The following is a 22,815-nucleotide window of genomic DNA, read 5'->3' on the forward strand; positions in this document are numbered from 1 at the left end:
ATGGAGGGGTTCAGGGGAGCTCCCAGGTTCCTGGCCTACCCACGTGCCTTCACGGTGCGAAGCGGCACCAACGCGGTCCTGAGCTGCCAGATCACGGGCGACCCCCGGCCGAGCATCCTCTGGGAGAAGGACAAGATCCCAATCGAGCCCTCGGGCCGCTTCCACGTGGAGGCCAAGGGGGACCTGTACAGCCTGCTGGTGTCCCGCGCCACCCCCCAGGACAGCGGGCTCTACATCTGCAAGGCCAAGAACAGTGTTGGCGAGACCTACGCTGCTGCCACGCTCAAGGTGGAGGCAGGGGAGCCCCAAGAGGAGGAGGGATGCTCGGGCAGTGAGGCGCCTGCCTTCCTGGTTGCCCCCTCATCCATGCGGGTGTGCCGGGGGGAGGACGTGATGTTTGCCTGCAGGGTGTCTGGGCAGCCCTGCCCTGTGCTGGAGTGGGAGAAGGACGGGCACAAGCTCTCCGACCTCTTCGAGAGCAGCCACTTCGCAGTGGGGCAGGAGCCGGAGGACTGGTACTTCCTGAAGCTGTTTGGCGCCCGGCCGCCGGACGGGGGGGTGTACGTGTGCCGGGCACGCAGCGGCTCCCAGGAGGCCTTGGCCGCTGCCGTGCTCCTGGTCGAACCCAGGGCACCGCCGGACGGGCTCCCTGATGGCTCTCCTGCTGATGGCCCCGAGCTGCTGGCGGAGCAACAGCAGCGGCGGTGGCGGCACGCAGCGGGACGGCGTGTGGGACCAGAGACCTGGGTGCCCAACAGTGCGGTGCCGACCGGGGCGCCAAGGGCCAAGGCGTTCGCCGTGAGCGTGGGGAAGCACGCCAAGTTTCGCTGCTACGTTACCGGCAAGCCCAAGCCAGAGATCATCTGGCAGAAGGACGGTGAGCCCCTTGCCCCTGGCCGCAGGCACCTCATCTACGAGGACCGGGAGGGCTACTTCATCCTCAAGGTGCTGTACTGCAAACCCCAGGACCAAGGGCTGTATGTCTGCACCGCATCCAACACTGCCGGCCAGACCCTCAGTGCAGTGCAGCTCCGGGTGAAAGGTAGGAGGGTGCCCAAGCACTGCCAGGGGCAGCCGGGCACTGGGGGGGTCCAGGGCCTTTCGTCTGGCAGGGACGCATCTGTGCGTGAGCCCAGCATCCCTGGGCTCCCTCTTACCCAGTGCAGCCGGGGTCACCCCAGGCTCCTCCGGACAGAGCTGCGGGCTGGAAACAGGGGATGCTGGGCTCCCCTGGGGAGCTGTGTCCCCCTCCGTGCCCCTCTCTCCTTGCAAACAGAGAGGTGGTGTCTCTGGAGGGCTGCGAGTGTTCAGCCACGAGCAGGGACAGGGGACAGTGCCTTGGTGACAAATTCCCCTGGAAGTGCAGAGTGGTTTTGGCGGGCAGCCCTTCAGGGCATGGCTCCAAGCGTCTGCGCTGGCAGCAGCCCCGTCTCCCAGAGCCGCCCTGCCAGCTGGGGACAGCCTGGGCTGGGGTGACCCAGCACCTAGTGCATCCCTCACCTGCACCCTGCTGCTCCTCTCCGCTGAGATGCCTGCTGTGGCGTGCTGGTGTGCACACTCCTGTGTCCCCCAAAACTCCCTGCTGGGATGCTGGGGGCATCGCTGATTCTCCCCAGCCTGTGCCCTGGTTCCCTCTGCTCTGGGGGATGTGCTTCCCAGGGCAGTGCCCATCCCACGCGGGCCAAAGAGGAGAGGGGCAGAGAAGGGCGAAGGGCTCGGTGCTTTTTGCGAGCGTTTTGGGAATGCCCTGAGCGAAGGGCTGCTGGTGGGTGCTGTGCCCCGTGCACCCTCAGCACCCGTCTCTCCCGGCGCAGAGCACCGGCTGCGGTTCCAGGTGCAGCTGGCGGATGTGGAGGTGGCAGAGCGGGAGGATGCCGTGCTGGAGTGCCAGGTGCCGCTGGAGACCATCCCCACCGCCTGGTACCTGGAGGACAGGGAGCTGCAGCCCAGCCACAAGTACATGATGGAGGAGCGAGGTGTGGTGCGGCGCCTGACCATCCGCGATGCCCGCACCGATGATGACGGCATCTACCTCTGCCAGATGAAGGACAAGGGGCGCAGCATCGCAGAGGTCTCCGTCCGAGGTGGGGGTCAGGTCTCCGGCAGCATGGCTTTGCCTTCCTATCCCGCTCCTTGCCAGGCTCCCCACTGCCCCCTGCATCTGCCTTCCCATGGCTTGGCCGTGGTGCCTGCTGCTGCCCCTCCTCAACCTCCTCCTCTCTCCCACCCCAGGGAGCCCACCCTGCTCCCCAGCATCCCTCCCCGGCCCTCATGCATCTCTTCCCATAGGGATGATCGTGAAGCGGCTGCCGCGGAAGTTGGATGTGATGGAGGGGGAGAACGCGGTTTTCTGCTTGGAGACGCGGGAGGCAGTGGAGGGGACCTGCTGGCGCCGGGACGGGCTGCAGCTGCGGGAGTCGCCCCGCACCGTGCTGAAGAGCTTCGGCAGGACGCACCTCCTGGTGCTGGTGCACGTCACCCGCCAGGACGCGGGCATCATCTCCTTTGCTGTCGGGGAGTCGCAGACGTCCTCCCAGCTCCGGGTCAAGTGTAAGCCACAGGCTTGGAGGGGCCCCGCGTGCTCTGTCCTGCCCATTCACAGGGGGTGACATGAGGGAGAGACGAGATGGGCACCCACCACGCCAGGGACATGATGCTGCGATGGCTTTTTGGGGAAAGGGGCTTTTAGCAGGGCTCCGGGGTCCCAGCCTCGCTGGCACTCACAAACCCCTGTAACCAGCACATGGGAGCAAGACCATCCTCTCCATCCTCTCCATCAGAGAGAGGATCCCCAGAGAAACAGGCTGTGTAGCCCCACTCAGCCCTTCTGCCGCTCCACCGTGAGCCTCGCTGCTGTCCCCAAGCAGGCAACATGGGCTGTGACTTGCAGGTGTGAAGCGTGACCCCCCGAGCGCGCCGGTGGCAGCCGAGATGAGCGTGGCGGAGAGCAACACGGCCCTGCTGGCCTGGTGCCCCGCGCCCGACGCCCACCTCCGTCCCCCCAGCCGCTACCTGCTGGAGCGGCGGGAGGTGGCGGGGGACGAGTGGGTGCAGTGCCTCGCCACTGACCTGCCTGGCCGCGTGCGGGTGCTGGGCGACAGCGTGCCCCGCGAGGCCGACTACTGCTTCCGCATCTGCGCCGCCAACGAGCACGGCAGGAGCAGCCCCGTGGAGTTCCCCGGATCTGTGCATCTTGGTGAGGGTGCTGAGCCAGGAACGCCCACCTGGGAGCTGGCTCTCCCCAGGGGCCAGCCGGGATGTCGTGCCATGGCACGCTGCTGGCCGGTGCCGCCGGGGCTGAGTCCAGCTATGCTCTAGCCCCGGCAGCTCGCCTGGAGAGGGGTCTGCAGGACATACAGGTGCAGGACGGCGAGGACGCGCCGTTCTCCCTGGAGCTGTCGGCCGCGGTGCATGGCACCTGGTTCCTTGATGGTGCCAGGCTGGGCGAGGAGGAGGAGGCAGGCGGCCGGTGCAGCGTGCAGCACCGTGGGACAGAGCACTCGCTGCTGATCCGGGGAGCACGGCTGGCCGACAATGGGGCCCAGGTCACCTTCGTGTCCGGCAGTGTGCGGGACTCAGCCATGCTGCACGTGCAAGGTGAGCGGGGCGCTCGCCCTGGGGTCCTGCCGGGAGAAGAGCAGCAGGGGCTCTCATGCTGGAGGATGCTTCTCACCCCTCCACGATGTCTCTCAGCCCCGCAGGTCCGCATCACCCCGGTGCCTGAGGACGAGCGGCTCCGGGAGGTGCCAGCGGGGCTGCCCGTGCTGCTGGAGTGCCAGGTGTCCCCCCGGTGCCCCTGTCCGCTGGCTGAAGGACAGCGAGGCCGTGCCCCTGGACGACGTTATTGCAGTGCAGGAAGAGGGCTGTGTGCGGAGGCTGCTCCTCCGCTCGGCGGGTCCCTCGGACGCCGGTGTGTACACCTGTGATGCTGGGGATGATGCCGTGAGCTTCGTGGTGACCGTGACCGGTGAGCTGGGGACTGCGTGCAGGAGCCTGGACCCCACCTCCTGACAGTGCTCCTGACCCTCCTCTTGCCCCCGTTATGGGGCTGAAAGCTGCTGTCAGTTGGGTGCCCGTGCTGAGCCCCGTGTTATCCCTGGCAGAGGCACCAGTGAGGATCGTCAGCTCCAACGAGGAAGCCCCCCACGCCTACATGGCCGGGCAGCGCGTGGAGCTGTGGTGCCAGCTGTCCCGCCTGGCAGCCCCGGTGCGCTGGTACAAGGACGGGGAGGAGGTGGAGGCGGGCGAGAGCCTGGTGCTGGAGCAGGAAGGGCCGCGGCACCGGCTGGTGCTGCCCTGCGCCCGGCCACAGGACACGGGGGAGTTCGTCTGCGATGCTGGCGGGGACTCTGTCTTCTACACCGTCACTGTGGCAGGTGAGTGTGATGCAGGTGGGCTGGAGGGGTCACATCTTAAGGGGCTTTCTTTGGTGGTGCAGGGTGCCACAGCACATGTCACTGTTGCTTGCTGCTCTGGGGTTGGGGATGCTCGTCAGAGATGCTCTTGCCAGGTCCTCACCACAGCAGGTCGGGCGGGTGGGGTCTTGGTGGCAGCTCTGGTGCGTAAAACCACCCAGACTGACTGACAAAGGGGACAGCTCGCTCTGCCGGTCCAAAACGCTCGGGCGCTCGAGGGCTGGCACCCAGCCCCCTGATGCCGGTGTTTGCCGGACCTCTCCCACGGCCAGTAAACAAACCCTCCTCTGATTTCCTAAAAATAGTGGGTACGAGTGCCTGGCACCTGGCGTGGGGTGACTCATGGTTGGACATCGCTCTGACGGACGGTGTTAATTGCTGACCTGAAAATTAACGGTTGCCTGGATACCAACGATTGGGTGGTGTTTGCTGGGTGTGAGCGGGTGATGGCGTCCCGCAGCCGCTGCCCCAGCCGTAGGGCGGCTGCTGGTGTCGCCGGCTGGCAAAGGATAATGAAAGCTGAAAGCGAGTGAAAGACTTCCCCTTGCTGGCCCCGAAACCCACAATCCCGCAACCACAGGAAGGTGACTGGGGGCAGAGCTAAAGCCTGGTTAAAAGGCTCCGCGACCACAGCGGTAAAGCCTCGCCATGGTGTTAGTATGTGGCAAAGGGCTGAAGCTGATGGCAGAGGATGTAGGAGTGAAGATGGGATGAGTGACAAGAGATGCTGGAAGAGTCAGTGAAGTGGTGACTGCTGGGAGGGTGAAGAAGGGTGGGTTTTTTGTGTGATAAAGGCAAAATCGCCAGTGGGAAGGACAGGCAGTGTGGGCTTTAGGCAGAGGCAGGAGGCAGGAGGCATCGTCTGCCCTGCTCGGCTTCCCTAGGGCGGGAGGGGGGAACACCATCTGCTGAAGCTCAGCCTTTCGGCTGAGCAGCTTTGCATCACTTCGGCAGAAGGGTCTTAGAGAGGCTGGCTTGGTTCGATCAGGATTTGGCCATCGGTGTCACCGACAGGGCTGGGGGTGGGTGCCAGGAGGCTCAGGCTGGCACCTCTCTGGCACGAGTACTGGGCTGGCTGCTGCAGTCAGCGCTGGTGTGGCACGCTTGGGTTTCCCTGAGGCATCCCAGCTATCCCCCACAGGCTGCTGCGGCGCGGAGCCCGCCTGCCTCAAGCCTGGGCACCCCCGTGCGCCTCCGGGTTTTCCGGCAGCTGCTGAGCTCTGGGGTTCCCTCGGAGCCGGCGACGGGGCTGAGGCCAGAGCGGCGCTGCCCACCAAGGGCTGGCACATCGCTCCCTCCTCGCTTCGGTGCCACTCAACATCTCCAGCTGCACTTCAGCGATGTGATTGCTTTTAGCAGGCCCGGGGAGACAGGCAGCCGCCGAGCGTTTGATCAGGGAGCCGGGCGGATGCAGGCTCAGCGTGGTGCAGGTTGAATGCTGCAAACTGGCGCCGGGCCGCTCTCATGCGCTGCGGGGCTGCGGTGCGCTGCTGAGCCTGGGCATCGCAGCTGGAAACTGTCTGGGAAGTTTGCAGCCTGGACGCCCGGCACGGGGCAGCTGCAGGTCATGAGAAGGGCAGGTCACTGCTCAGCCGCCAGCGTGCTCTGGTGCCGGCTGTGCCCCGTGCCTGCCTGGAGCCGTGGGCTGGCTGAGCACCCATGGCAGAGTCCAGGCCAGCTACGGCCTGCTGCAACGCGCGTGGCTGGGCAGGCGGTGTTGGCTGCTGCAGGCAGGGGCCGCATCCTGACCTTCTCCCAGGAGAGAGGAGGGCTGGTCACCCAAAGCTTGTACTGGGAGCCCCTCTGCCTTTAGAGATCCGACTCAAGTCAGCGGGGATATGTGAGCAGTGGCACACATTTCGTGTGTAACCCATTAACGGTGGTGTTCAGCGAGCACTGCGATCTGGCATGGGGTCCCAGGTCCAAGTGAGCCGGAGGGATGGGGCTGCTGGCTGCAAGCGAGCCACACACCTGCACCGCGGTGTCAGCAAATGCCAAGGCTGAGCTGGGCCAGAAGCACCAGTTGGGACCCTGGTGGCCTCCGAAACGGGGAGACAGGCAGAGGCATGGGCACCACCTGGTAGGGCAGCCACAGGGGCTGGTGCTAGCACCACAGACAGCAATTAGCAGTGGTGGAGCTCACTAATGAGGCGCTTGCCTACCCGCATCCCCCCTCCACATCCCTCAGCTCTGTCCCGGGGCAGAGCAGGGCAGGTACCGCGGGAGTGAGGGCACAGCAGCACTTTACAGCCAGCTGGAAGCTGGGTGCTCCTTCTGGGTGCGATGGGTGAAAAGAGGGAGCCCCAGGCAGGGCAGCCCAGCCGCTTGCGCTATGTGCGATGCGAATGATGTAGGGCCTTCCAGCCTTAAAGCCAATGAGCCGGTGAAGCCATCGCTCCATGCAGGGCTGTGACTGCCACCATCACCCGCTCTGGTCTTTACATCCTGGCTGAGCCCCACGTCTCTTGCTGGCAGAGGCACCGGTGAGGATCGTCAGCTCCAACGAGGAAGCCCCCCATGCCTACATGGCCGGGCAGCGCGTGGAACTGTGGTGCCAGCTGTCTTGCCCGGCAGCCCCGGTGCGCTGGTACAAGGACGGGGAGGAGGTGGAGGCGGGCGAGAGCCTGGTGCTGGAGCAGGAGGGGCCGCAGCGCCGGCTGGTGCTGCCCTGCGCCCGGCCACAGGACACGGGGGAGTTCGTCTGTGACGCTGGCGGGGACTCTGTCTTCTACACCATCACTGTGGCAGGTGGGTGCGATGCACAGCTATGGCCCTCTCCCCCTTCTCCCACTGCCCCGGCTGCCTGCTCATGCTGCCGTCCCACCGGCAGCTGCAGCATCTTGGCTGCCCCTCACCTCCTCGTGAGCAGCTCCTTGCTCGTGTCCCTGGGCTGGAGGGGGATGCAGGCAGGGGCAGGTCAGCTGCTCTGTCTCCTCCTGGAGCCCTGTACCATGCTGCCCCTCCACACCCCAGGGCACAGCCATGCTGCCTGCCCATGGGTTATGCCACCTCACACTCCAGCCCCAGTCCTCCCTCACCTTTCAGCTACCAGTGCTGCAAGGCTGGGATCACCCTGGCTGCTGGCCCCAGGGCAGCTAGGATGGAGGCCAAGTGACACAGGGTCTCGGTCCTCTCAGCCCCACAGGTCCACATAGCCCCGGTGCCCGAAGCACAGCAGCTCCAGGAGGTGCTGGCAGGGCTGCCTGTGCTGCTGGAGTGCCAGGTGTCCCCCCCAGATGCCCCTGTCCGCTGGCTGAAGGACGGCGAGGCGGTGGTCCCAACCGAGGTCCTGGCCATCTGCTCAGAGGGATGCTCACGGAGGCTGCACATCCCTGCAGCCGTGCTGTCCGACTCGGGGATGTACACCTGCGATGCTGGGAATGCTGCTGCCAGCTTCAGGGTGACCGTGAGCGGTGAGCTGCCTGGGGGGTGCCCATCCTCATGTGGGGCTCACCCAGCACTGTGGCTGAGCCCTCCCATATGTCCCCCGGCAGAGGCACCGGTGAGGATCATCAGCTCCAACAAGGAAGCCCCCCACACCTACATGGCCGGGCAGCGCGTGGAGCTGTGGTGCCAGCTGTCCCGCCCAGCGACCCCGGTGCGCTGGTACAAGGACGGGGAGGAGGTGGAGGCGGGCGAGAGCCTGGTGCTGGAGCAGGAAGGGCCGCGGCACCGGCTGGTGCTGCCCTGCGCCCAGCCGCAGGACACGGGGGAGTTCATCTGTGACTCCGGGGATGCGTCTGTCTCCTACCACATCTTGGTGGCAGGTTGGTGGCACAGCAGGGATGTCCTGGGAAGGGCAGTGCTGCCCCAGCTCTGTGCCATGGGGTCCCCAGCCCTGCTCCCTGCCCTCAGCATCATGGAGGAGGGGGTGAGGCTGCATCACCCAGGGGCTGGTGGGTGCCCCCCTCCAGCCGTGCTGGGCTGGCACTGTGTGCCCCCCACCCCTGCCCTCGAACAGCTCCTGCCCCTTTGCACCGGGATGAGAGGCTGTAGCATCCGTGTAGCCCCACGGGGACAGGGACGCAGGTGACAGTAAGTAGGGACAGCAGAGCCAGGAGCGATGCACAGAGCAGGTCTCACACCCTTCCTCCACATCCCTGGCAGAGCCGCCAGTGAGGATCCTGCACCCTCCGCAGCGCTCGCTGGAGCTGCCGGTGCAGGCACCGGGGCGCGTGGAGCTGCGATGCGAGCTCTCCGTGCCGGATGCTCCCGTGCGCTGGTTCAAGGATGGGCTGGAGGTGGACGAGACCGACAACCTGCTGCTGCTGGCGGAGGGGGCTTGGCGCTGCCTCCTCATCCCCAGGAGCAGCGCGGAGGACGCAGGCGAGTACATCTGCGAGAGCAAGGATGAGGCCATCTCCTTCGACGTCAAGGTGTCAGGTCAGCGGGGACCCGGGAGCAGGGAGGTGCTGATGGGGCTCCAGCCGTGGGGTCTTTCCCAGCTTGGGCAACAGGGACTGGCTCCTCCATGGTGATGAAGCCGGTGGGTGCCCACCCCCTGAACCACCCAGCACAGGTGCTCGCCTGGGGCCGGCAGCAGAGGCATCCCTGGGGCCACATTGTCCCCGTGCTGCTTTGCATCACGGTCATGCCGTCCTTGCAGAGCCGCCGGTGAGGATCCTGCAGCCCCACAGACCTCTCCCTGTCGTGACGGTGTCCCCGGGGGAGACGGTGACGCTGGCCTGTGAGCTGTCCCGCGCGGATGCGCCTGTGTGCTGGGCCAAGGAGGGCGTCAGGCTGGAGGCTGGGGGCAGCCTGGTCCTGGAGGAGGAGGGTGCCCACCGCCGCCTGCTCATCCCCGCGGCCCGAGCCGAGCACTCTGGGAAATACGTCTGCGATGCCACCGATGACGCAGTGACCTTCACCGTCCAAGTGCTGGGTGAGCAAGAGGCTGGGGGAGAGCCTGGTGGGAGGTGCTGGCTGCACAGACCCTGGAGACCTCAGCTCTGTTGGTGTTGGGTGCTGCAGACCCGCTGGTCAGGATCCTGGAGAGGGATGTCCTGCCGATCCGCCGGCATTGCCGGGCCATGGAGGACCTAGTGCTGGAGGTGCACCTCTCGCATGCCCACGGGGAGGTGAAGTGGTACAAGGACGGGGAGAAGCTGCAGGACACGGGGTGTGTGCGGCTGGAGGAGGATGGGGCGCGCCGCTCCCTCGTTGTCCTGGGCGTCACAGGCAGGGACGCAGGGGAGTATCTCTGCGACACTGGCGACGACAGCATCGTCTTCTTCGTCACCGTGGAAGGTGAGTGGTAGGTCCCCGGGGGGACAGCCAGCAGGGCGAGGACCAAGGTGGGTCCCAGGCTGCTGCCAGGCTGGTCAGGGGCTGGGCTGGGTGGCAGCCAACATGGGGAGGCTGGTGGCGGGGACACAGGGAGTGGGCTGCACCCACGCGGGGGCTCTGTGGAAACCCCTGCGCTGCCCAGCTGCAGCCAGAGGAAGTCCAGACAGATCTGGCCATTGCAGCATCCAGAACAGGCTGCTGCTCCCGTGGTGACAGCCCGTCTCTCCAGTCCCAGAGCCACCAGTGACCATCGTGCGCAGCACGGGCGCTGTGGAGCATCACTGCGTGGTGGCCGGGGAGGACCTAGTGCTGGCTTGTGAGCTCTCCCGGCCCGATGCCACCGTGCGCTGGCTCCGGGACGGCCAGGAGGTGCAGCCGGGTGAGCGGGTGCAGGTCGAGGCCCATGGGGTGCTGCGGCAGCTCACCATCTGTGGGGTGCAGCCTGGCGACTCGGGGTGCTACGTCTGCGATGCCGCCAGCGACTGTGCAGTGATGAGCGTGGAGGTGTCGGGTGAGCTGGCAGGAGCTCAGCGCCCTGGGGACCCCCAGCACGGCGGGATCGTGCCACAGCCCTGGGCGAGGGGAGGGGACGCCTCTGTGACCCCACTGATGGCAGAGGCCAGGGTGGCAGCGTGGCAGTGGAGGGCGGGAGCCCGGTCCCCAACCCTGCAGGAGCCGTTGGTCAGAAAGGGACATGTCAGGGTCGTGGCGAGACGTCCCTCCCGCCTCTCCCAGCCGGGGGCTGGTTAAATTTAGCCTTGGCCGGCTCCCAGGCGCCGCTCCTCCTGCTTCGGCTGCCAAGGGCTGAGCTCAGTCCGGACCCTTATCAGCTGGAGATGGAGGGTTGGGCACAGTGGGAGAGGTCCTGGCACAGGCAGGTGTCCCGGCTCCCCAGCAAGGCGCTCGGGATGGGGGACACACTGAAATTAATGGCCCCAACCCAGCAGCTGAGCTGCCTGTGCAGGGAGGGATGCAGGAGCGATGGGCTCTGCTGCCGTCCCTGCCTGAGGCCCCTTCCCTGAGGAGACCCTGAGCTGCCAGACCCCACCAGCCTGCACACCTGCCCCACCGGGACCCCTGGCTGGTCCCACTGTGACCCCCAGCCAGCCCCACAGCAATGCCCAGCCACTCACAGCATCCCACAGCTGGACGCACCATGAGCCCCATCAGCCCCACAGCCCTCCTGCCCCACGGTGACCCACTGTGGGCATCACTGCCTCTCCACTCGCAGCGGTCCCATCCCTGCACTGCCCCGTGCCACGGTGACACCCCTGAGCCCTGCCTTATCCCCTGCACCCCCCAGCCCGGCCCGTGCGCATTGTCAACAAGGAGGAGGCGCAGAGCCCGCTGGAGGTGCTGGAGGGGGACAGTGTGACGCTGGTGGCCCGGCTGTCCCCAGAGACAGCGGCTGTGCAGTGGCAGAAGGACGGACAGACGCTGCGCTCGGGCGGGCGGCTGCTGGTGTGCAGCGAGGGCCCCACGCGCAGCCTCACCATCAAGCAAGCAGAGCTGGGCGACAGCGGCATCTTCCTCTGCGATGCCGGTGATGACGAGGTGCATTTCACGCTGCATGTGAAAGGTGAGGCTGGAGGTGTCCCTCACCCATGGCCGGGGGCAGGAGCGGTTCTCTGCCCCACGCCGGGATGCTTCATGCCCCCATCCCACGGCGGTGCTGCCAGCGGGGGCATGGCTAAGCCCGGTGCTCTCCCGGTGCAGAAGCGCCCGTGCTGTTCGTGAACAAACGGGAGGAGCGGGAGAAACTGCTGGTGCTGGAAGGTGGCAGTGCCGTGCTCTCCGCCGTCACCTCCACGGAGCGAGCCGACGTCGCCTGGCTGGGCCCGCGGCAGGTGGTGGTGGCCGGTGAGCGCTGCGAGCTGCGGCGGGACGGCCGTGTGCACAGCCTCGTCCTCCGCAACGTGGCCAAGGAGGACGCCGGCATCTACACCTGCCTCACCTCCCACGACCAGATGCAGTTCGACGTGAGCGTCCGAGGTGGGCGGCGGGGGGGCAGCGGGGGTGCCCGGGGACACCCCCCGCAGTGGCGGCGGGTGCTGACGCGGGGGGTTTGGCTGTGCAGAGCTGCAGGTGAAGTTCCTGCGCGGGCTGTCGGACGTGCGTGCACGGCAGGGCGAGCGGGCGGTGCTGTGGTGCGAGCTCTGCAAGGCGCGGGGTGACGTGGTGTGGCGGAAGGACGGGCGGGCGCTGGTGCCCGGTCCCCGCCGGCAGATACTGGCGGAGGGGCGAGAGCGCTCACTGGTGCTGAGCCGCGTGGAGCCTGAGGACGCCGGCGAGTACTGCTGCGAGTCCAACGATGATCAGACGCTGGCGACGCTGACGGTGCAGGGTGAGCTGTGCCCGAGGCTTGGCCACCACCCCAGGGACCCCTGTGCCATGGGGGCGGTGGGGAAGCTGGGCACGGCGATGGCAGGGGGCTGTGGGGATGCTCAGCGGCTCTGCAGGACAGGAGGTCCCCGGTGCCATGCCCCTATGCCCCGGCTGTAGTCCCCAGGGTGGTGGAGATCATCACGGAGCTGCAGAGCCTGACAGTGCTGGAGGGGGAGGATGCCACCTTCAAGTGCCTGGTGTCTCCCGAGGACGTGGCCGTGACCTGGCAGCTGAACGGCCAGCTCGTGGTCCCTGGTGAGCGGCTGCTGGTGACAAGGAGCAGGCTGTGCCACAGCCTCACCCTCCGGCAGTGCCAGCTGGGTGATGCGGGCACCGTGACAGCCAACGCCGAGGGGCTGGTGAGCACGGCCCGGCTGAGCGTGCAAGGTGAGAGGGAAAGAGCTGGCTGGGGCACAGCCCAGGGCTCAGCCCCGGGGCCAGCCGCTGACCCGGCACACGGGCCGTGCAGAAGCGCAGGTGCTGTTCGTGAGGAAGCTGCAGGACGTGGTGGCGGAGGAGCAGGGGGACGTGTGCCTGGAGGTGGAGGTGAGCCACGAGACCGCCGAGGTGCAGTGGCTGAAGCAGGGCGTCCTCCTCCAGCCGGGCAGCAAGTACCAGCTGCAAGAGTCGGGCTGCCGGCGCACCCTCACCATCCGCTGCCTCGGCCCCGCCGACCACGGCACCTACCGCTGCGAAAGCCTGCATGACCGCACACAGGCCAAGCTCTGCGTGGAGCGTGAGTACCATGCTGGGGATGGGGATGGACGGGGATGGGGACGGGGATGGGGACGGGGAGGGCACCCGCCTGCTGCAGGCTGGAGGAGAGAGTGTGGGCAGAGCTGGTACTTGGCTGGAAGGGGTGGTCAAGCAGAGAGGTGAGTGTGGGGGTCAGGGATGGGCAGGGGTGGGAGCCTGGTAAAAAGGGCTGGATTTAGGGGATCGCTCCAGCAAGCACAGACTGGGGAGCCGGGGGCTCTGAGGTGGACCAGGCACCTGCTCGCGGACACGGGTCCCTTGCAGCCCAGAAGGTGTCGATCCGGACGCCGCTGGCAGATGTGGAGACCTTTGAGAAGGAGACGGCCACCTTCCACCTGGAGCTGTCTCACCCCGGGGTGTCCGGGGTCTGGACGCGGGACGGCATCCGGGTGAAGCCCAGCAGCACGTGCCAGATCAGTGCCACAGGCTGCGGGCACAGCCTGACGCTGGAGGGGCTGACACTGGAGGACTCGGGCACCGTCACCTTCACCGCTGACACCCTGCGCTGCAGTGCCCGCCTGCTTGTGCGAGGTACGGTCACCGGGGCAGGCTTGATGGGGTGTGTGGCACCAGCACTGCCTGTCCTGCAGCCGTTCGGTCCCAGGGGAGATGCCAGGGCTGAGCTGGGCCACTCCAGGCACATGCTGGCAGGCGTTCCCCTGTCCCAAGGGAAGAGATGTGAGCTGAGCAGTGGGGACCCCATGGCCAGGGTCTGGGTCCAGAGTCAGCTGGGACACCAGTGATGAGCACTTGCGCCATGGTGTTGCCCCGGGAAGTGCCACCCTCGCCCCATGCTGAGGTGCCCTGGGCACAGGTCCCCATCCCCACAGCCCCAAGCTCATGCCTTTCCTCTACCAAACCTTCCTGCCCTGTGTCCTCCCCCCTCAGAGCCTCCAGTTACTATGGTGAGGGTCCCGCGGGACCTGGGGGTCCTGGAGACGGGGATCGCCAGCTTCGAGTGCGAGCTGTCTCGCCCCAGCGCAGAGGTGAAGTGGCTCAAGGTGAGGGTTCGCCCCAATCCCCTCCAGCAGTGCCCGGCTGTGATCTCCTCCCTGCTTCTCCCCCCCCAGCTGCTGCCCTCCCTGCCGGGGCTGCGGGCAGGGGAGAGGGGAGCAAAGCAGTGGGGTGCTGCCTGCTTGCACCCCTGAGCACGCTCTCCCTGGGCAGGACGGGCAGGAGCTGCGGCCGGGGCCCAACTGCCGCACCTACTCAGCGGGTCGGCGCCGCGTCCTGCAGCTGAGCCGCTGCGAGCTGGCCGATGCCGGCATCTACACCTGCGACGCGGGCGACTGCCAGGCCTCCGCCACGCTGCATGTCCAGGGTACAGCCACCCAGCTCCCGGGGGCATGTGCACCCCCAAACCCTGCGCCGCCTGCTCCCCCTCGCCCTTGGCCGCCCTGGCACCCTGCCCCTTGCCCGCAGAGCGCCAGGTCCGCATCGTGCAGGACCTGCAGGATGCCCAGGTGCGGGAGGGTGACAACGCCGTCTTCACCTGCGAGGCATCGCACGGGGACGTGAAGGGCGAGTGGTTCCGGGATGGGGAGAAAATCAAGGTCTCCACCACGGTGAAGATACGGCAAGAAGGTGGGGGTGCATGTGGTTTGGGGCTGGGAGGAGGCAAATTCAAGCAAGGGGAGTTTGTGTGGACAAAGGGGGGTCTCTACCCCCTGCCTGCCATGGGTGCCCGTCACCATCCCCTTGAGCCAGCCTCTCCCTCCCCAGGGACCTGGCATTTCCTGCTGCTCTGCGGCGTGTGCCCCGAGGATGCGGGACTCATCCGCTTCACGGCCGGGACGGCTGTCTCGGAGGCCAGCCTGCAGGTGGAAGGTACCGGCGCGGGGTGCGGGAGCTGGCTGGGCTCCAGCACCAGGGCTGGGGTGCACCAGGGTCAGCTCGTGGGGTCCTCACGGGAGCCCGCTCACCCCACGATGCCGATGGCTCCCCCTGCCCGCCAGCGCTGCCCATCCGGATCGTGAAGCCACTGCGGGACAAGACGGTGCTGGCGCGGCACAAGGCGACGCTGGAGTGCACCGTGTCCCACGCCCGGGGCCGGGTGCGCTGGCTCCGCGGGGACACCGAGATCTTTGCCAGTGACAAGTACGAGATCTGCAATCTGGACTGCTACCGCACGCTCATCATCCACCGCGTGGGCCCCGAGGACGAGGACTCGTACACCTGCGACGCCTTCGATGACCGCTCCACTGCCCGGCTCCTCGTGGAGGGTGAGGGAGCACCCGGGGGGCACCACTGGGGGCTGGCGGTGCCACCGTGCCTCGCAGAAGAGGGACACCGTGAGCCCTGTCCCCATACCCCACTGCTTGCAAGGGTCTGAGTGCTGGGGTGGGGGGAGCAGGCTGGATATGGGACCAGGGGTCTGTGCCCCCCTTGTCTGGGACACCCCTTTTGGGTGCCCCGCCAGCCCCGGGGATGCTGCAGCTCTCCCTGACTCCCATTGTCCCCGCAGGGAGCTAGGAGCCAGGATGCGGTGCTCAGGAGCTGGACACAGACAGACGGACGTCGCTGCTGGGAGATGGGCTCATGCTTCCCCCAGGATGTATGGACACACGGACACCATCCCCAGCCTGCTCCGGCCTCAGGGCTCTGCATTAAACAGCATTTTTTTCTGACATGGCTTCTTCCACACCAGTAAGCTGGGGTCCCGTTAGGAGAAGGGGTGGTGGCACCGCTCTGCATCCCGCCCAGCATCCCCGGGGAGCCCGGCCCTCAGGGGCCCCCCTCACCCCTGCCCCCGGCGCAGCCCCCAGCCCCACATGCCGGGCTCCGAAAGGCTCTTTACTGTGTGGCCGTGGCCTCAGCAGCGTTTGGCACATTTACAAAAGAGACTGAAAATGGGGACGGCGACGCGGCGCTGTGGGGACGGGGGTGCCTGGCAGAAACATGCAGTTCCCTGGGGCAGCGGGGCCGGCCAGGCTGGGCTGGGGGGGGGGGTGCTCCCAAAGCAGGGGGGCACCCCGGTCCAGTCTCACCACCATCCTGCCTGCCTGGCCGTGGGGAACTCCTGGCTCACTCCGTAATAAATTAATACAAATCACAGCAAGAGAAATATATACAAGGCGGGAGCCTCTGCCCGCAGTGGTGCTCTGGGCAGGGACTCCTGCCCTGCCGTGCCCCATCCAGGGGCTCGGCCCCGACCCCAGGGCCCCCCGGCCACTATAAAATCCAGTCGCCAGCAAAACAGCGACGGCCTCTGACGCTGCAGGGGTCCCCGCGTCCCTGAGGCAGCCCAGCCCCTGCCCAAAGGCTGGATCCAGTGTCCTGTCTCCCATCAAAACATTCTGGGGGGAGAAGCACGTGGTGCACCCCACCAGCGCAGCTCCCGCTGGACAGGCACCACTTGCCAGCATCACCCTGGGAACCACCTGGCCCTGGCAGCCTCTGCCCCAGGACCACCCCGGTCCAGCTCAGGAGTGAGGCGACCTGCTCTGGAGGGCAGGGAGGGTGGCTAGGGCAGGGGGACCTTCTGAGGAGGCAGGGTTTGGGAAATGCTGCCTGGGAGCTGCTCTCGGGGACAGGGTGGGACAGGGTGCACATGCTCGGGGGAGTCCCTGGTGGGGCAAGAGCTGTGGGACCTGCTCTTTGAGGAAGGGACGTGGGGCACAGGCACTTGGGGAGTTGCTGGGGGTGCGATGGGGTGGGGGCAGGCGCGGGGAGCTGCTCTCGGGGAAGGGGGGCTCAAATATGGGGAGGGCAATGTTGGGATGCAGGATGAGCGTGCCCGGGCCATGGGGAAACACGCAGCAGCGAGGGCTCAGGGACCCCCCGCCCCAGCAGAGCCGCGTGCACCGCACATCCATGGGGTGCTGGTGTCCCCAGTCCTTGGGCTGAGTCCCTGCCGGAGGGCTCCCCCAGCATCTCCAGGCCCCGCGAGCAGCCGGGGCTTGCCCAGTCAAGTCCCACACGTAGGAAGGGTCTCCATCCGCAGCCCCAAGCCACGTGTGGCCGCCCGGGGCTGAGGGCACAGCCCCAGCTGTCCCAGGGGGTCTGTTGGAGCAGGCTGGGGTGCTGGTGTCACTCGAGGTCACTGGGTTGGCTTATACCCTCACAGCGGGGCCAGAGCCCGTGGTGAGGGGCACGGTGGAGCTGCAGTCATAGTCCAGGTCCACCACGGCGTGGGAGCTGGTGATGAGGTTGTTCAGGGACGGCCCCGTCTGCCGCTCTCGGAAACTCTGGATGTAGCTCTGCTTGAGAGAGGGCAGACAGAAAGTGAGGGGGGCTCTGCTCCTGGCCCACTCCATCCCACCCCAGCCCACCCTAAGCCCTGCAGCAGCCCCCCAGAACCAGCCCTGTGCAATCCCACCCACCCCAGCACTCAGGCCCTTCAGGGGCTGGCTGCAGCGGGGTGCACAGCCCCGTTCCCTTCCCTGGGCACATGCTTCGCACCTTGCCCACCGCCTGTTTCTACCACGGCTGCAGCGCTTTTGGCCACCAGTTTACATTTGCTTGCAAAGGCTGAAGTGCTCTGTGGTGGGCACATCCCAGCTCAGCCCCTCCTGACCTGCCTGGTCCCCGGGATGCCCCGGCCTCATCCCTCGAGGAGGTCGGATGTCAGCTGGCACCTGAGCACCTCTCCCCTCTCCGCGCCCCAGCCCACCCACATGGAGAAGGAAGGGCCGCGGAGGCCGGGGGAGATCTCTACCCTGGGTGCGGGACTCACGGGGGAGAGCACGTCCCCATCGAAGCGGCGCACGGGGTTCGGCTTGCGGCGGTAGGCGGGCTCGGGCGGGTGGGCTTTGTGCTGGTGGGGCGGCGGGTGGTGGGGTCTCCGCTTCTTCTTCTTCTCCTTTCGGTCCTCCCGCTGCTTGATGCGCATCAGCTGCACGCGGCGCTGCTGCCGGCTGATGATCACTGCAGGGCAGAGGGGCCTGTGAGCACCGCGGAGTGCACCCAAATCAGCCCCAGACCCAAACCAGCCCCAGCTTTGCGCACCCAGGCCTCCCCTTGAGTGCTGTGCCCCTGTAGAGTCCCGAACCCCTTATGTGTGCACACAAACCAGGTGCTGGGAACCTCAACCCTGGGCCCCAGGCCCCCCAACTCCTGCATCCACCTTGTGCCACGTCCATCTCCCCCAGCCCCCACACACCTTCTGTGTGGGAGTAGCCCTCGGCCGTGACCTTCCACTGGACCAGGACGCCCAGCGTGGTGAGGAGTGGCCAGACGCCCAGGATGACCCAGCTGTACCAGCACACGGGGCGAGCGGGGGCCACCTTGATGCGCTCGTAGATGTACTGCACCAGGAGGAAGAGCTCGATGAAGTAGTCAACAGTGACGGTCATGATGGCACTGCCGAAGACGGCAGTGGAGAGGGTGGTGAAGAAGCGCTGCCACTGCAGAGTGAGGACGGCGAAGAGCATCCCCAACCCAGGAGCAGCGCGATGGGGATCCACACCGTCGGTGGGTGGTAGAACTGCTCCATCACCACCAGCGTGGCCACCGCCAGCAGCAGCCCCAGGAGCAGCCCCACCATGAAGAGGCCGACACTGCGCACCAGCATGGTGACCAGCCCGCACAGGACCCCGATGCCCAGCCCAATGCCCACTGAGGCCTCTACACTCAGCTGTGTGTCCAGCACCCGCTCCTTGTAGCACAGCATGAAGATGATGATGGAGCCAAACATCAGCCCCGTCAGGAACATGACGGCCTTGAAGCAGCGGTAGCCTGTGGAGAGACCACCACAGTCAGGGGGTGGATGGCCAGCACCCCCCCCGGCTCCCCTCTGCCCTTCTCCCCACTTGCCCCACCAGCCGCCAGGCTGGCCTGGCTCACCAAAGAAGCAGTAGATGATGCCGAAGAGGCAGCACATGGCACACACCACCGAGGGAACCACCTGGTAGCGACGCTCGATTTCCTGCTGGCAGCTGTGCCCCCACTCCTGGCCCGGCTCGTGCGGCAGCAGCTTGAACCGCAGCGTCTGCACAGTTGCAGTCATGGCTCTGGGGACTCCTGGGAGAGGCATCAAAATCTCCGCTCCTGCCCCATGGCTCGCCGGCAAAACTGCGCTCTGGCACCCGCCCCAGCTGGTGAGAGAGTGAGAACGGGGATGGAGGCACCGCCGGCACGTGCCCGACGGCGATGCCCACCACTCGACACCCAGCCACCAGAAAACCCGCTCCGGCCCCTCGCTACCTGGGTGAGAAGGAAGGAATGGGGGAACAGCCTCCTCCATGGGGGCGCAGACTGTCACCCAACGGGTGGCTGCAGGGATGCACCGTCCCCAGGGAGCCCGCCTGCACCCCCAGGGAGCTTCGCTGCCAGGACGCGGTGCTTTATAATTTGTCTGCGGCTTCAATTTCCTGCCCCTGGCTCTCCGGCGCCCTTTCCCTGCTCAATTAAAGGGAGACTTCCACTACCTGGTATTTTCTGCCTGTGAAGTAATTATGCTCGGTAATTAAGTCACCCCTCAGTCTTCTATTTTTATAGGCTAAACAGATTGAGCTCTTAAAGCTTGTACTCCAAGGCATTTTCTCCAATCCTCTAATCATATTTCTGGCTATTTTTCATCCCTGCTCCAGCTCCTGGTGTCCTTGTAAAAACAAAGCGGGCCCCCACACTGGATCCAGCCCTCCCACGCCAACCCATGGGGCCGGAGGGGGACTGGCCCTGGCTGGCACTGCCCCTTACCCGAGGGCTCACCCGTAATGCCGCGGCTGTGCCGGGACGCCGAGCAGGCAGTTGCCAGGCCCCCTGCAGTGCCTACGCAGATGGAGGGGTCATAATCCTCCACAAAGACTGATCTAGCTCCAGCTTAAACCTAATTACAGTGGCCGTCTGCCTGCTCCCACCTGGAGCCAGTTCCAGCATCCCTTTGCTCCCCTGGTCCCTTTCCAGGCTCAGCTGGTTTAGGATGGGTTTATTGTCACCGATTGTCCCCAGGCCAGCGCCAGCCCTTCCAAGTGCCACGTTAAAGCAGCCGGCTCAGGACAGCTCACAAAACGAGTGCACCAAGAAGGAGGAGGGAAGAGGGCAGAGGCTGCGCTCACGGTTCCCTATTGCCCAGCACCTTGCTGCTGCTTGGGCTGGGTTCCACCGGCACCTCTTCCCCTGCCGCCAGCCTCCTCCCTCCCTCCGGCTGGGGAAGGAGACACCAGCCAGGGCAAATCCCCCTGGGGAAGCCGAGCGCGGTGCCTAATCCCAGGGAAGCAGGTGGGCAGGGAGCAGGCAGCCGAGCACTGGGCCCCTGCCCGCCCTGCCTGAGCCCCTGGGGGGGACGCTAAGCAGGATTGGACTTTAACCGCAGAGCCCAGGAGCGACGCGCCAGCCCTGGCTGCCCCGGCAGGGACGGGCGATGCTGTGTGGGGTGAAAGCAGGGCTCTGCCGGCCGGCTGTGCCCAGGGGGCTGAGGCATGGCACAGCCAGCTGGCTGGCATGGGCACGGCATGGCGCGGCATGGCACGGCACGGCAGAGCAGAGGGAGGGCAGCGAGGTGCTGCTCTCTGCCCCTCAACCCACGCCAGGCCGGGCCCAGGGCAGCGGGAAAAGGTCGCCTGGGAAAACCCGTCTCCGGCTGGGTTGCAGGCAGGGTTGCAGGCAGCGTTGCAGGCAGCTCCCGGCGCCCATTGGCGCGGGCACTGTTGCTAGGGGAGCCCAGCGCCTGCTCATTGGCGCCGGGACTTACCCACCTGCTGCCGCCCTCCCCGCAGCCCCGGGCTCCCCGCCGCGGCCTGCCCCGGGCCCCCCGCCCTCCCCTCCCTGCCCCCGTGGGGCACAGCGTGGCGGGGGCTCGGGGACAGCGCTCGGGGCACGGCCCTCGCCGCGGCACTCCCCCCTGCGCTGCCCCCCGGCCGGCCCCCGCTGCCCCCCGCCGGGATGCCGGGCCCCGGGCCGGCGGGGCGGGCGCGGCGTTGCTAAGCGACGGCCGCAAAGGCCGCCGGGGCGCGGGGCCGCTCCGCCCCTCTCTTTGTTCGGGGCGGGGGTCCCGCGGGCGCTCCGCCGGGCCCCGCACGCCCACCCCGGGCCCCGCGCGCCCTCCCCGGGACGGGGGGCCGGCAGGCCGGTGCCCGAGCCCTTCCCGCGAGGGGCCCGGCGCGCCCCCCGCCTGCCGGACCCCCACGTGCTGTGCCCACCCCCTGCAGCCCGCCCGACCCGCTCCCACCTGCGCTCCCGGCCCGGCGGCAGCGGCGGCGGCGGCCCCGCGGCGCCCGGCGCTCCCGGCCCCGGCCCCCGCGCATGCTGGCGGCGCGGGCCGCCGCGCGGTGCTGAGCGGACAGCTCCGCCTGACGTCACCGCGCTGCGTCACCGCGCCGGCTGGGGGTGGGCGGGGCCGCATGGGGGCGGGGCCTCCCCGGGAGAGGGGGGCGGGGCTTTGATGGGGGAGGGGCGTGCGGCGGGCCGCGCCCTGAGGTGTGCGCCCGGGCGGCGTGGCGGGCACCGGGCCGCGCACCGGGGAGTCAGGAGAAGGCCGTGTGCGCGGCGGGGCACGGCGTGCGCCGGGCCGGGCCGCGTGTGAGGTGCGCTCGGCGCGCAGCGGCTGCCAGGGCTGCGGGCCCCTAGGCACGGGGCATAGGGGACGGAGCGGTCCAGGGGCGTGGGTGTGAAAACCGCCGGAGGGCCGTGCGTCAGGCGTGCACGGGGCCGCGCGGGGCAGGACCCGTGCCGGTGCAGGTGGCAGGGGCAGAGCGCACGGAGGGCCGCGCAGCGTGTGAGGGGCCTGCGCCGGGGCCACGGGGGCTGCCACGCCTGCCTTCGGAGGGGGCAGACGCGCACCTCGGGGGCACCTCTAGAGGCTGCCCACCCGTCCCCCGGCGAGCGGCCGGGAGATGCAGGCGCGGCGGGTAGGTGGGAGGACAGGGAGCTCTGCGGAGGCAGGGCTCCCTGGAGCTGGCACCTCCCGGCTGCGGCGCCCAGAGACCCCCGGGAAATCCTGGCAGGGAGAAGGTCTCTTGGCAGCAGCGGCCGTTCCCCTGGCAGCCCCTTCCCAGCCCCACGCCAACGCCGGCGGAGACAAAGGCGGGAGCTGCAGCTGGCGGGGGGCTGCGAAGGGGCTGCCGGAGGAACGGCGCTGCTGCCCACCGGCCGCTTCCCCCGCGGGATCTCCTGGGGCCGGGCACGGGGGCCCTGGGCTCAGGCACTGCCCAGGCGAGCCCTGGGGAGGTGTTTGCTCTGCCCACAGCTTCATCTCCATGCACTTTTCCTGAGCTCAGAGTCTTATTTCTGAAAACTTCAATACTTTCTCCGATCTGCACCTCTATCTAAATACAAGCTCAGATCAACAGGGTCGTCTCAGAATGAAACCTCTCTTATCACTCATGTAGAACCATCTGGGTTTGTATAAGGTGACCAATATTAAATATTCCAACCTGTAAAGGAAATCAAATACATATGTTTCTGACACGTTCCTCTGTGTACAGAAAACAGGCAACTTTGGTTGTTTATGATCACGCCTGCTTTTTGGCCTTTGTCCATGGAAAATCTCTGCTCATTTCTTACTTCTGCATCTTTCCCCTTCTGGCATCTCCTCGTCCCATCGCGTTCCCTCTGTTTCTAGTTTTTATGTGTTCTTCATTAAACTGCCGTCCACGTGACCGCCTTTGCCTATTGCTTGTCTTGGCCTATTCAGGAGAAAAAGGCCTATGAAAACGAGCCGAGCTTGGATGATGGTCCCGTATCTCTGGGGGGTGGGATGCTGCCAACCACTTCCTGATGAAAACGGGCTGCCTTGTTCCAGAAAATGAAAGAGACCCTGGAGCCGAGCGGGCTCCCGCCTGCCCTTGGTGCCCTGCCGTGCTCTGCGGCTGCTGGCGCTCCCCGGGGCAGGCGGGATGTGTTTCATGGGGAGGGTGGGATGGGCGGGATGGGCTCCCCACCAGCCAGAGTACATCCAGAGGCACTCGAGAGCCCCGACGGCAGCAAGGCTGCTGGAAGCGGAGCCACGGGCTGGGAACGGGCGGAAAGGCCGGGTTCTCCTCCTTGTCCTTATTCAGTAATGCCTGGCGCTGAGCAGCCATGTAGGGCTGCT

At 66.9% G+C, this 22,815-nt stretch overlaps 2 protein-coding genes across 2 annotated transcripts; one reads left to right on the forward strand and one right to left on the reverse strand.

Annotated features, from left to right (window-relative positions):
- On the forward strand, nt 1–15,469 carry OBSL1 (obscurin like cytoskeletal adaptor 1). Its single transcript, XM_050900029.1, has 23 exons — nt 1–1,042; nt 1,815–2,084; nt 2,290–2,550; nt 2,891–3,196; nt 3,328–3,597; nt 3,694–3,779; nt 3,814–3,967; nt 4,104–4,376; nt 6,891–7,163; nt 7,553–7,828; nt 7,910–8,182; nt 8,523–8,798; nt 9,022–9,297; nt 9,387–9,662; nt 12,204–12,473; nt 12,556–12,822; nt 13,107–13,373; nt 13,731–13,843; nt 14,010–14,163; nt 14,265–14,426; nt 14,565–14,669; nt 14,798–15,064; nt 15,307–15,469. Exons 1-23 carry the CDS (start codon nt 1–3, stop codon nt 15,312–15,314), a joined length of 5,925 nt encoding a protein of 1,974 aa, XP_050755986.1. The 3' UTR covers nt 15,315–15,469.
- Nucleotides 15,470–16,641: 1,172 nt separating this feature from the next.
- TMEM198 (transmembrane protein 198) lies at nt 16,642–18,816 on the reverse strand. Its single transcript, XM_050900293.1, is given in 5 exon segments — nt 16,642–17,041; nt 17,518–17,708; nt 17,944–18,219; nt 18,222–18,518; nt 18,627–18,816. Coding segments are annotated over 5 exon segments (1,101 nt in total). The 3' UTR covers nt 16,642–16,894.
- Between the last annotated feature and the right edge of the window lie 3,999 nt (nt 18,817–22,815).

This window comes from Gymnogyps californianus, chromosome 7 (assembly GCF_018139145.2).
Source record: "Gymnogyps californianus isolate 813 chromosome 7, ASM1813914v2, whole genome shotgun sequence".
Lineage (NCBI taxonomy): Eukaryota > Metazoa > Chordata > Aves > Accipitriformes > Cathartidae > Gymnogyps > Gymnogyps californianus.

Excerpts from the sequence above, each read along its gene's own strand:
- OBSL1 (XM_050900029.1), top strand. The coding sequence starts at position 1 with ATGGAGGGGTTCAGGGGAGCTCCCAGGTTCCTGGCCTACCCACGTGCC. Across the intron at positions 8,183-8,522 it reads CTACCACATCTTGGTGGCAG|AGCCGCCAGTGAGGATCCTG; the intron begins GTTGGTGGCACA and ends CATCCCTGGCAG. Across the intron at positions 12,823-13,106 it reads GGCCAAGCTCTGCGTGGAGC|CCCAGAAGGTGTCGATCCGG; the intron begins GTGAGTACCATG and ends GGTCCCTTGCAG.